At 39.4% G+C, this 13224-nt stretch overlaps 1 protein-coding gene across 3 annotated transcripts in view; it reads left to right on the top strand.

Annotated features, from left to right (window-relative positions):
* Positions 1–13224, top strand: part of LOC121326830 (ephrin type-B receptor 1) — a 382350-nt gene that overhangs the window by 302871 nt on the left and 66255 nt on the right. For all 3 annotated transcript variants that reach the window (XM_041270396.1, XM_041270397.1, XM_041270398.1), the window contains exons 10-12: positions 247–369; positions 754–1001; positions 3780–3995. In XM_041270396.1, the coding sequence (XP_041126330.1) occupies positions 247–369; positions 754–1001; positions 3780–3995 (587 nt within the window). The remainder of the gene's footprint in view (positions 1–246; positions 370–753; positions 1002–3779; positions 3996–13224) is intronic.

Genomic DNA, 13224 nt, shown 5'->3' with positions numbered 1-13224 from the left:
GTCTGTGTGTGTGTGAAATAATAAAGGACCTTTTAAAATTACTCTGTGAAGTAATTGTCTTATTTACTTCCACATCAACTTCCTTTTAAATTTAAAGTAATTAAATTTCACACAACAGTTACGAATGGAAGCCTGTGTACTTAAGTAGATAATGAGCTTTACTGCACTCATCAGTGAGATCTGATCCTTCTGTTTTCCAGCACACATTTTTGTCTTTACCTAACCACTCCCTTCTCTCTCCCTCAGGCTCTCCAGGGATGAAGATCTACATTGACCCCTTCACCTACGAGGACCCCAACGAGGCCGTCCGGGAGTTTGCCAAGGAGATCGACGTCTCCTTCGTGAAGATCGAAGAGGTCATCGGAGCAGGTACATCTCAATTTCATTTTGAATTGGTACTGGCATGTTACTGTACAAGACCCCTGTACTGTGTAATATTTGTTTCAAATCCATTGTGCTGCCATTTGGTCTGTTTTCAGGAGTTTCATTAAAATAGATGTTTTGAGAGTCGAGACAACTATTATTCTGAGGACATTTTCATTCCGTGCTATCTGCTTAACCAATTGTATTCCTCAGTACAATCTTTTTGTGATTTATAATAAATTAATACAATGTGTATGGTCTTCACTGTCCTCTCACCGAAGCTGCATCAGAGACACCTACACCTGACATATAAACTTGCATAATAAAATAATGAAAGTGCCTGTTGAAGATACTATGGTTCACTAACTCACTGTGGGGCTCTGCTTCCAGGAGAGTTTGGGGAGGTGTACAAGGGCCGTTTGAAACTGCCAGGGAAGAGAGAGATTTATGTGGCCATCAAGACTCTGAAGGTGGGATACTCGGAGAAGCAGAGGCGCGACTTCCTGAGCGAGGCCAGCATCATGGGCCAGTTTGACCACCCCAATATCATCCGGCTGGAGGGCGTGGTGACCAAGAGCCGACCAGTCATGATTATCACAGAGTTCATGGAGAATGGTGCTCTCGACTCCTTCCTGCGAGTAGGTCCTCCTTTGTTTTTTTGTTTTCAGGTGACCATGCTGTGCTTAATTTCAGAGCTCAGCTACCTAAAGGGCCTATGGAATAATTATGTGTATCTTACCTGTCGTGCACTTCCATTACATGTAGGTCTCACGTGCTCTAACAAACATGTATGTTCATTAAAAAAAGAAAGCTCACAGTTTTCAAGCCTTGACTTAATTGCACTAATTTGATAAAACACCTGTTGGCCTCAATATGTTTTTATAATAGATGTTTCTCTGTATATATCCCTGAAAGTGATTTTAGCTACCAAGATAATTTCATGAGTCTTACCTATTACGCACTTCCATTCTCTACATGTCTCAAATTTGCAGTTTTAGAGGAAACGTATGTTGCTTTAACATGTATTTTTAATTAAATAACAAGATAACTGGCTGCACTCTGTTTGTAAGCCTTGCTTTAAGGTATTCCTGCACTAGGTCATTTCACCTGCTGCTGCACAAAGTCAACTCTTCTTTTTGATTGACCTTGTGGGTTCCAGGTTTGTAACTACCACTCTCCCCCAATGCCTCCCACGCCTCACCTACTCCCCTGAGTCAGAGTGGAACATCTACTCCTGTTCATCCACATCTTCATTTCATCATCTTTTAACATTGGAAACAACAGAAAAAAACAGCCTTGGTTACATCCTCCATGAGATGTCAAGATGACGAATCAGCAGGAGTGAGATCTCAGGATAGATTAGCCTCAATACGCTGGTGTCTGCCAGTTGTTTGAAGCTTTCTTCCCAGTTCACACCATGGTGGGTGAGGAAGAAAAAATACTGTATATGGCGCAGTGGGGTAGATTTCCTGTGTTCTTTTACTTCATCAAACAGCTTTTGGATCTTTACTGAGCTTGGGAAGGCAGGTTGTGTTTAGAGGTCTGAGAGCCTGGGTTTAAACTTTGGCAGTGAGGGTGAGAGGTTGAAAGAGCAGCCTTACTAAGACTAATATTACTACTACTAAGATAGGACTTTAGTATTTTGTTTTATGTCAAGAGTAGCAACTTATCTTCCACTTGCTGAACTGTCTTCCTTAAAAGTTTTATAGTTTAAATGAGTAGTAATGCAAGAAAAGTGAGTTATAATGGAACCTGGAAGTAGGGCAAATGTATTTTCATAGAAAGGTGTTAAAAGGACTGAAATGGAGCAGCACACAATCCAAGAAATCACTCTCTTTTCAATTTCCAGAAGAGCGCTCAGAATGAAATGCATTGTTACAGTAGGTCGTCCTAATGTAGGTGAGTGCTCCCCTAAGGAAATCATGTAGCAGGCAGGCAAATGTGTGTGTGTACTCCCTTGGGTCTTAACTGAAAAATAAGCAACTTCACAGTGCCACTGTAATGAACATGACAAAACTTTTCAGATCATGTTGTTGTTTTATGGGTTTCATTTGGTTTTATTTTTAGAACTCTCTATCCTCCAATCTTTTACCTAATAGATGCACTAGTCAAAATGTAAAAATCCCTATAATATTGTTTTGTATCCACAGTGTATGTATTTGCTTGGATTATTGAATAATAGGCTTTATTGCTTATTATCCAATTGTGATAATATTTGGTTAGTTATTGAAAGTATAATCTAGGAACCATATTTCATTTTTCATACGGTGCATGCAGTGAATGTAGCTCACATAATGTACTGTTTCATGAAACAGATCACCTTGTTTTGTATTTACGCACCCAGATGCCCATTTATTTTGGCAATTTCCATGTCATTTTTTGGGGGGGTTTTTTTGGTGCTGATTTTTCATTTTTACCCTCAAATAAGCAATTTGGAAAGTTTTCGAAACAACTTTTGTCTTATTTTTAAAAATACATTTTTTTTAAATTGTTTTTATGAAAAACTGAAATATATTATTTCAATAAAACTTAAATAACAAAATAACAATGTGTTTATAATTGTAGCATTATAACACTATAAATCACAAAATAACAATTTTTTTTTCCAATGGCAGCATTATATAAGTATAAATTATTATTATTTTGTTTTTACAATTGCAGCATTATAACAACAGTGAAACAAAAAATCATATCACTTTTTAGAAATCTTTTTTTTATGCTATAGACTCCCTTCAAATTCTCATTAGTGCCAACATCTTTAGTACATATGCATCAGAAAACCTACGTTGCAAATTTTCAATCATGTCATATACATGATGATTGATGTGGTAAACTTACTTTCTATCTTCCACAGTTTCAGGTACCGGTGTGTATCGCTCTTATATGCATTATTATCTGTGAAGTGTACTTCATCAGTAGAATAACAAGACATAAATACCTTCATCTCATTCGCTGTAGTAAACATCAATGTTTCACTCTGCGAATGCAGCTGTCCATTTTTTACTTATCATCTATGGATGGGCTGGTCTGTGAAGCACATTTCTTAGGGACTGCAGCCATCTGCCAGCAAAAAATAAACCTGCAGGCTATAGTACCATATAGTATGCTTTTTTATTTACTGTAGCGCGTCGAAAAGACGTGTTAAACAAATTTGGACTCGCTTGTGCTCCACGTGGAAATCGCGTGACAAGCAACTGGGTGGTTAAAGTTGTTACAGGGGTTTACTGTAAGTTACTAAGTGGTGAATGAGATATTTAAAAAGAGTCATAGACCAGAGATTCCTACCAATGTTTCTTGTGCTGTTTCTAGCTTCTTTTTCAGTGACAGTAATTGGTCTCATAGACCTCATTTGAGAAACAGGTCTAAAATGTTTAAATCTCTGCTTACATTGACTTGTTTTATTGTTTCCTAAACAGCAAAACGATGGTCAGTTTACGGTGATCCAGCTGGTGGGAATGATGCGTGGCATTGCTGCCGGGATGAAGTACCTCTCAGAAATGAACTACGTGCACCGGGACTTGGCCGCTCGGAACATCCTGGTCAACAGCAACCTGGTGTGCAAAGTGTCTGACTTCGGCCTCTCTCGATACCTGCAGGATGACACCTCCGACCCCACCTACACCAGCTCCCTGGTGAGTCTCCCATCTCTCTCCCAGAATCAGTCGGGTCCCTCAGAGAGCTGAAAATCCTTTTTAAAAACTACATTTCACAGAAGCCTCTGGGGAATTTAGCCTACGAATGAGGAACAGCTGTTTACCCTTGTTTTAAATGTTCACTGATTTGTTAATTGTGTGTTGATTGGTTGGAATGTTTGGATCACAGGGATAAAAGCTGTCATTTGTTCAAAGACTGTCTGGGGTGCTATGGAGGTGGTTGTAGTGTAAAACTGTGTTTTTGGAACCTTTATATACGCAAGTACTTATCACCGGTTGTATTTTGTTACAGGTAAACGGCTTTGCCGTTGTGAATTAGTTAAGGAAGCTTTCTGTGTTAGTTAGTACTTCAAAGTGAAGTTAGGTTTTGTTTTTTGTTCTAGTTCACATGTAAATAATAAAAATCACTGTCCGTTTGGAACTGTAATAAAGACTCCAACCTGTTATATATATAGTGGTATGGAAGAATAAGTAAAAAAAAAAAAAAAAAAAAAAGGAAGATCTGTTGAAAGCCTTGTTGTAAGCAACCACCGATCAACAAGAAACCAATCGTATCCAGAGACAGACAGCTACTCAGCAAGAGACAAATCACTTGCTATTGGCATAGTTGAACCAGAGTCAGGTAGAATGACAGAAGCTGATGAAACAGGTTACAGCGGTCGAGAATGCAAGACCAATCACAAGCGTAATGAGGCCTAGTCATCTCGAAAAGATGACCGCCGGTGGTGATGTGGAGGCCTATTTACTGGCATACGAGCAAGTGGAAACTCGAGAAAAATGGCCCAGACCTCAATGGGCAGGCATAGTGACTACCATTCTGGTAGGAGATGCTCAGAAAGTATGCTATGACCTGGATACAGCAGCAGCAGAAGACTATGACCAGCTCAAGGCAGAGATCCTAGCGTGGCCAGGAGTGACATCAGCTGTCAGAGCCCAAAGGTTCCAAGCGTGACGTTTTCATGAGGAGCAAGCATCAAGGTCTCAGATGTTCAATGTGATACACCTGGCTAGGTGATGGTTACAACCCGACACTAATACTGCCATGAGAGTGGTGGAGATCCTAGTCATGGACCAGTTCCTACGTGCAATGCCCTCCCGACTAAAGAAGTGGGTCTGGCAGGAAGATTCTGCCAACCAGCAGAGTTTGTGGTCCTCTTGGAGTGGCAAATGGCTGCCAAGGAACTCTCCCATCAACTTGTCCTGGAGACACTGAGGAGCAATTGGCAACCCCCAAGACCAAAGATCAGCAGCTACAAGGACTCTAGTAAGCATGATGGGGAAAGAGGGGGGCACTGAAGAGTGGCAAGTTGCTATGAAGGGACTGGGGTCAATGGGGGTTAACAAGAGTAAAAACACTACCAGGTCAGATGACCAATATAGCAACTATTGGTGTTTCCGATGTAATGAATATGGGCATATATCTGTGCATTGTCCAAATAGTCAGTAGTGTTGTAAATATGGCATTTAAGGATCATCAGTTTATGATAAGGGTAAATGTAATTGAGAAAGAGGCAGACTCTCACCGATTCAGGAAGTGCAATGACTTTGGTCTCACCTGATTATATGAACCCTCTAGAATTAGTTAATAGTCAAAAGATGGGTGTTACGTGTGTACATGGAGATGTAAACTTTTACCCCACCAACTGAGTCAAAATTGCATTCCGTGGTAGGGAATCTGAAATGCTGGTGAGGGTAGTACAAAAGCTTCCACACACTGTAATACTCGGTCGTGACTATCTGGGTTTTAAACACCTGGTGCAAATACAAGAGGAATTGGCAAACCCTGAAAAAGAGGCTGAACAGAGAAGTTGTCCACACAGAAACCCTGGGCAGAATATTCCCATTTACAGACCCTGATTTGTTTTTAGCCACAAAGGAGAAAAAAACCCTGTAGGGAAAGACAGGCTGACAAACAGAGGGGTGGTATCAAATATACAGAATAGTGTGCAAATGTAATTGAGAAATGTATCAATAAAGGGGTCGGTACACAGTGTATAGAACAGGAAATTGTTGATGAAACTGGTGAACAACAACATAGTTTTAACAAATTGGTGACCAAATGCTGTTGGAGCAATGGGCTAATGGTAATACAGAACTTAGTAGAGAGCAAGCAAACAACCCCACAATGTGTAACATAAGAAAATCAGTAGTAGAAATAAATGGCCATCTAGTGGAAGGGAGAAATAAAGGAACTAGAGAGTATCATATTGTGAAGGGTGATTTATTGTATCAGGTTACATGTCTGAAAGGTACAGAAATGGAACAGTTACTGGTGCCTCCCTCCTATAGGTGCACAGTTATGTGACTCGCCCACAGTCACTTGTTTGGAGCACATTTAGGGGTAACCAAAACCACACAAAGGATTTTAAAAATATTTTATTGGCTGGGCATTTTATAAGGCTGTAGAGCACCAATGCCTTTCTTGCCTGGACTGTCAGGAAACCAGTCCCTGTACCCATTTTAGATCTCTGTTAATTCCCCTGCCCATTATAGAAGTGCTGTTTGAGCAAACACAGTCTGCCAGGGGCCATGAATATGTGCTTATGATATTAGGTTATGCCAACCGCTACCCAGAAGTGATTCCTCTTTGGAACACAGCTTCTAAAAGTATCGCTAAACAGCTGGTTCAGGTTTCCACATGAGTGGGAATGCAGAAGGAGATCCTAACTGATCAAGGTACCCCCTTTTTGTCTGTTGATGAAAGATTTGTGTGACCTTTTCAGTATCAAACCAATACGAGTATCTACTACCATCCTCAACTGGATGGGCTTGTGGAAAGGTTAAAATAGACTTTAGGGCTGGAGATGCAGTACACAGTGTCCTGTTGATATACAGTGCCTTTAAACCTGTTTTAAACAGAGCGTGTAAAATAAACAGCACATGTGAAAATAAATTGGACTTGACGTGTCTGGCAGGTGCTGAAGAAATGGACCACAAAGAATTAAAACACATGCTCTGGAAGGTTATAGACAAAGATGGGAAAACTAGGACCAGTTGCTTCCATATTTAATATTTGCCATACATGAAGTACCGCAAGTGTCCACAGGGTTTTCCCCCTTTGAACTAGTGTATGGAATAAAACCACGGGAATTTTAGATATTGCCAAAGAAAGCTGGGGGAATCAGGCCACTATAGGGAAAAATGTAATAGAACAGGTGGTGGGAATATTGAGAGGATGACCCCTATAGTAATGGAACATATGGAGAAAGCGCAGAGAGCCCAGAAGGCTAACTATAACAAACAAGCACAACTGAGTGTTTCAGCCCAGAGATATGGTAATGCTGCTGGTACCAACTCCAAAGAGCAAGTTGTTTGCCAAGTGGCAAGGACCCTATGAAGCAAAAGAGGCTGTGGACCAGTAAATTATAGGATCCGTCAGCCAGATCATAGAAAACAGGGAACAACCTATCATTTGAATGTCCTAAAGCCATGACCTGATAAGGAAACATTGTTGCTTATTGAAGGGGAAGACAGCAAGGGGGCACAAGAGGACCAAGTGCATATTGGGCAAGGTTTGGGCAGTAAACAACTTATAGAGGTGGGGGAGATGATACAAATAAATAAAGACCTCTTCATCACCTTACCGGGGAAAACCCATTCAGTACACTATGATAGTCATGGCCGAGGGTGTAAAAGTTAGAGCAAAACCATACTGAGTACTGGAAGCCAAGAGAACAGAGGTAAGGGCAGAACTAAAAAAAAAAAAAAAGTTAGAACTGGGGGTGATTGAAGAGTCATCCACTGAGTGGTCCAGCCCCATTATTTTAGTGCCCAAGCCCAATGGAACCTGGAGATTCTGTAATGATTTTAGAAAACTTAATTAGGTTTCTAAGTTTGATGCCTACCCAATGCCCCAGGTAGATGAACTAACTGATAGAAAAAATGGGAAATGCTTGGTACTTGTCCACCCTAGACTTAACAAAAGGTTATTGGCAGAGACCTCTCACTGAGAATGCCAAAGAGAAAACAGCATTTGGTCTTTTTTCAATATACTGTAATGCTGTTTGGGTTGCATGAGGCCCCTGCAACTTTTCAGTAATTAATTGCAAGATGTTAAGGCCTCACACTCAGTATGCCTCAGCATACCTTCATAACATTGTTATTTTTAGTGAATAGTGGGTGACACATTTGGGAAAGGTTGAGGCGGTACATGACAGTTTGTGAAAAGCAGTTTTAACGGCCAGCCCCAAAAAGTGCCACACCAGGTTGCCAGAAGCATGGTACCTGCAGTATGTAGTTGGTCAGGGTCTCATTAAGACCCAACTGAACAAAGTTGAGGCTATTAAGAACTGGCCCAGACCAATAAATAAAATACAAGTACGGGCATTTCTAGGTATCATAGGGGACTACCGTCGGTTCATACCAGAGTTTGCTACCACTGCAGCACTGTTAATCGAACCAAATAGAGCCAGAGACCCAAAGGCTGAAAAAGCTTTTAAATCCTTAGGGGACTGTAACAGGGTACATGGGTCCTGTTTTCTTAAAGCACCATCTGTTGGTTATCATTCAAGGTTGATACATAACAAATGCAAGTCCTGCTTTTAATAGCCAACACTTTGAGGTGCCAAAAGGTGGCAGAGATCGAATGACACTTGGTGTTAGATCTCCCTCCCGACCTGAGTACCCTGGACTAAAAGGCATGACAATTTATTCCAGTGGGTAGGTGGAAGTCGGCCATCTAGAAAAGGGGCGGAGCTACGGTACCTGAACTCAATGACCCAGACGGGAAACGGCATGCTCGTTAACCAAGGGGTCACGAGGGAGGGTATAAATAAATAAGTAATCTGTTCCTTTGTAAATGGTTAAGAAAGACCTAAAAGGAGACCCCAGTATTTAAACGTAAGTGTTGTGTTTGTCAGTTGTCTTTCTAAAACCGTTTGTTTTCTGAATTAAGATTACTAACATCATCTGGAGCTGCAGTCGCAGGCCAGCAGCAAACCCAGATACCAGCACTTCTCTTTTCACGCAGAACTATCTTTTCACCACAAGCACTTAATTCACTGACCATAGGAACTGTGTCTTTGTTTTGTGTGGGTGAAAGAAAGACTGGACTTTTTGGTTTCGGGTCAAACCCGAGGGATTTACAAAACAAAGTGATACACTTCGCTGCATCACTTCCATCATATATTATTTACAGGTGTTTGCCATAAGGCTCTGGACATTGTTAAATCATTTTAATAAACACCCTTGCACCTGAAAGTAATTGTCTGTCTGTTTTGTATCCGCACTGCAATGCACTCACCTGTATCCACTCATCACTTTGCCACACTAAAGGGCCGTTCAACCGGACGCGGCGCACATGCTGCCTCCTTGTGCATCCCTCTGCAGTTGTCGCATACCACTGTTCACAACGAACGTGGCAGGGGAAAGTCAGTGGGCGGTCTGTTATGTCACAGCTGCATGTACAAGCAATAAACAGTAAATGCAAGCGGGAAGTCAATTCAAGTAATGAGCTAAACATTATATATATTTTTTTATAAAACCTAATTTTAACCCCCCCCACACACACACACACACACACACACCATCATAATCCCCCCATAATTACCCAAAATATCAGGCAATTGTGTGGTTTAAAATAAAATAAAAACATGTTGCTTTTAGAAATGTAAATATATTTTCTTTCTTTGTGAGTTTTGTTTGGTTTGCTGGGTATAGGCAAAGACAGTGTGAGTTAAAGGCATCATTATGCATTGATATTATTGAGCATTATACACATGATTAAAAAATACTGCCATCCCATTGTATCATGTTTTTTAGGTTTTTGTTTGGGGGGAGGGGGGGGACTATAAACACGGCAACAATCAGTAGTATCATACATCTAATGACACAATACCTGGAACAACGAACAGCAAACAAAAAACGATCACCCTGCTCTACCTGCTCCGGTTTGATGAAGGCAGATTTCCAACCTACTTAATGTTGTATTAACTCTGGAAAATCATAAATCAGAACCAAGAGCTTTTCCTCCATTGTACTTTTTCGCAAAAGAGCCTCTTACTTTTCCCTGATTGGTTGCTGGTAGTTTACGTCATTGTGCGGCGAAAGTTGAAAATATTTTATCTCCTGCGCGCCGCTCTGTGGTGCCACTTGAGTGCCACTTTGCCTGACTGCCTTCATTGCAAACAATTACTAATGTCACTTTGCGTCACCGCCTTCATTGAAAACAATTGCTAATGCCGCGCTGCGTTCAGCATGAACTTAAGCCTTATCTTTTGAAGGTCGAATGCCCTTCCAGAATTCTACTGCATGTCTGAGACAAACTTTTCACTTTTTAAAAGTGAAATTCTTTCACTTTTAAACTCTACAGTTTCCCTCTAAATAAATATCTCTGTTTATTACTGCAATAAAACTTAAATAAATGCAACATTGTGGCTTGTTTAGTTTGAAATGTAAGTGTCTAACAGTTGCTTTTTCTTTTATAAAACAAATATCCATATTTTTTGGCTCACAAACATGATCTCAATTAAAGTCCTACCTTCCTGATAAAAACTGATACTGTAGACAACTGTTCTAATTTAAATGAAATGCTTGCTTCGGCTGCCAAGTTTTCATTAATTTCATAAATGAATATAATGCGGAGAACGGACATTACAACAACATACACTCTTATTCTGGTACTGTCACAAAGACAGCTGGAGTGGGTGACGTCAGACCAGAAACAGGAAATAAACAACAAGAGAGAGGTGGAGTTTGGTGGAGTTGAGCGAATGGTCTCAGTCAGCATTTAATAATGCACAGACAGACAGAAAATAAAAAGGTTGTAAAAAACAAAAACAGGGCACGGCACATTCGCCAAAATAAACAGACAAACAAAACGGACTAAACAAAACACGGTGAGCAGATATTTTACTACTACGACTATTATTATTTTTCGTATTACCATCTCCAATCCCGTTCTCCACTTACCGAACACACAACCCCGAGTATGTGAAAACATGCTGCTTTTATGCAGCTGTACCGAGACTCGACTGTCAATCATTCATTTGGAGTTGCCGTACAACTGCACGTGAATTAATAAAGTGCAAGTCCCTGTGTTCACATATTATTGCTTTTTACTTGCACGTGAAGTGCTGTGCAATCCTCGTGCCTAAATACAAATATACATTTTAAACACTCTTGTTACACAGACTCGTTTAAATCCCATGTACCAATGACTATACACTAACATTAACACACAACATATAATACACACAGGGGCGGGCACTTTGCCATAGGTACCTAAAGGTATTTTGTTAGTTTTTTGCTCATTATAGAAAGACCTTGGATTCAAAACTGTTGACGACCAACGAATCCTGCTTCAATTGCCAAAACTGATTTTTTTTTTCATGCACAGCACAGCCTTGATATGAGCAAATAAAGAAGTGGTCACAAAATTTGTTATTTTCCTTCAGTAGGTCCACTGTGTACTAAAAGTTATTAAATACAGTTTACACTTTATTATCTTATATACAAACATAACACTTCCTCTGTTATAATAAAACATTTACACTTATATTCAAGAATACCTGTGTTTAGCTTAAAGGCTACTTTCTGATCAAGCTTACTTGTTTTCTAAATAAGAAACTTTACTATGAATCCATCAAGCTATAGGCTTGTTAATATTGAGAAATATAACAGCATTATTAAGACTTCTGCTGGTATTACTATTTTTATTACATTAAAGCCCCAATCTGGCAAAAACACTTGTTAGTTCAATTATTCTGCTTCTATTTAATTCAAACATATTATTTCTCTTCAGAGAGTTTATTTCATTCTGTTCCTCATTAGATCAAAATACTTTTTAAAACCTCCGTGCCTAGTTGTAATAAAATCAAATAGGTGTAACATAGATGTTTAGTTTCAAACATTCTTCTATCTAGAAAGGGTTACTTTTTCTTATTGTTAATTCGCAATACCTAGCCTCTGTGTTTAGTTCCCCCAGATGCCTTCTTCCGCCAAGATTAACACAGGCTTCCACGTGCAATAGTGCTTATTAATGTAAAGACAGGGGAGGCCTTATTTTTCAGTCTGACTAGTTTCCAAGAGTTTATATACACTCATATAGACCAGTTTTTTTTTTTTTCTAACATGAGCACTGGTTCACTTTTCTTGTTCAAATCCTTGTAATCTGTTCATAATTTGCTGCAATATTATTTATGCTGGTTTTATATTCTTTAAAACACAGTACAATTATTACAATATTCTGACAGTGTCAGTTAATACTAAACATCTCTCATTTTGAACTGTAATATGTTCTTTCAACAATTATTGTATTTGTATAACAGTTTAACTTTAAATGATTATATAACATGTATTTCTAATAAAGATACTTCAACATATAAGTCTCTTTTATAAATTGTAATTTTATTTTACATAGAAGGTAAGAGATTAATTTTTAATTAGGCTCCTGCTTGGCAGCAAATGCAACCTTGAAAAATGTAGGACTGCTTTACTTTGATATAGGCTAACATCCTCATCCATTTATTAAATATATTATATTGTACTTATATAAGTTTCTTATTTTTTAAAATGTCACAGTTTTCTTAATAGTGTGTTTTAACAATTTGTTTAATATTTATGCTGACTTTATATTCTTTTAAAATGCATTGCAGTCATTACAATATTTGTTGCAGCTTCAAAAATGTTCAATTTGTATCCTAAAGATCAGCCTGATTCCAGTAGCAGTGACAGTCTTGGGTCAGTTCCTGCTCTCAGTGAGTCTGTCAAAGCTACCACAAGTGTGGGTGACAGTCTTTAAAAGCCTTAGACCTTCAAAAAACTCACCTTGTGCAAGGATAGATGGGTGTTAGGGTCACTAGTGACAGGGCAGTACTATCCCAAGTAATAGAAGGGGTAGAGCACTCGGTTACCTACCTCAGTCGCAAGCTTTTACCCAGAGAACAAAAGTATGCAGAGGTAGAAAAGGAAAATGGGCCATTGAAACCCCTAAATATTACCTCTTGGTCAAAAAAGTTATATTGGTAATAGGCCATGCACCCTTAAAATGGATCAAAACCAATAAGGGAAAAAATACTAGTCACAGGTGACTAGCATTTTTATTTTTAATACCATTTCATTTCACGATTGAACACTGTAGCGGGAAAAAATGGTAATGCCGATGGAGTCTCCAAGGTCCACTGCCTTTCGGCAGAGTCCACGCTAAACCATGGGTTTGAGGTGAGGGGGGAATATGTGGTAAAGTCACTAGTGATAAATATGTCAGACT

The sequence above is a fragment of the Polyodon spathula genome, chromosome 14 (assembly GCF_017654505.1).
Source record: "Polyodon spathula isolate WHYD16114869_AA chromosome 14, ASM1765450v1, whole genome shotgun sequence".
Classification (NCBI taxonomy): Eukaryota; Metazoa; Chordata; class Actinopteri; order Acipenseriformes; family Polyodontidae; genus Polyodon; species Polyodon spathula.
The sequence above is the reverse complement of the archived record's forward strand: the minus strand, read 5'-3'. Positions and strand labels throughout refer to the sequence as shown.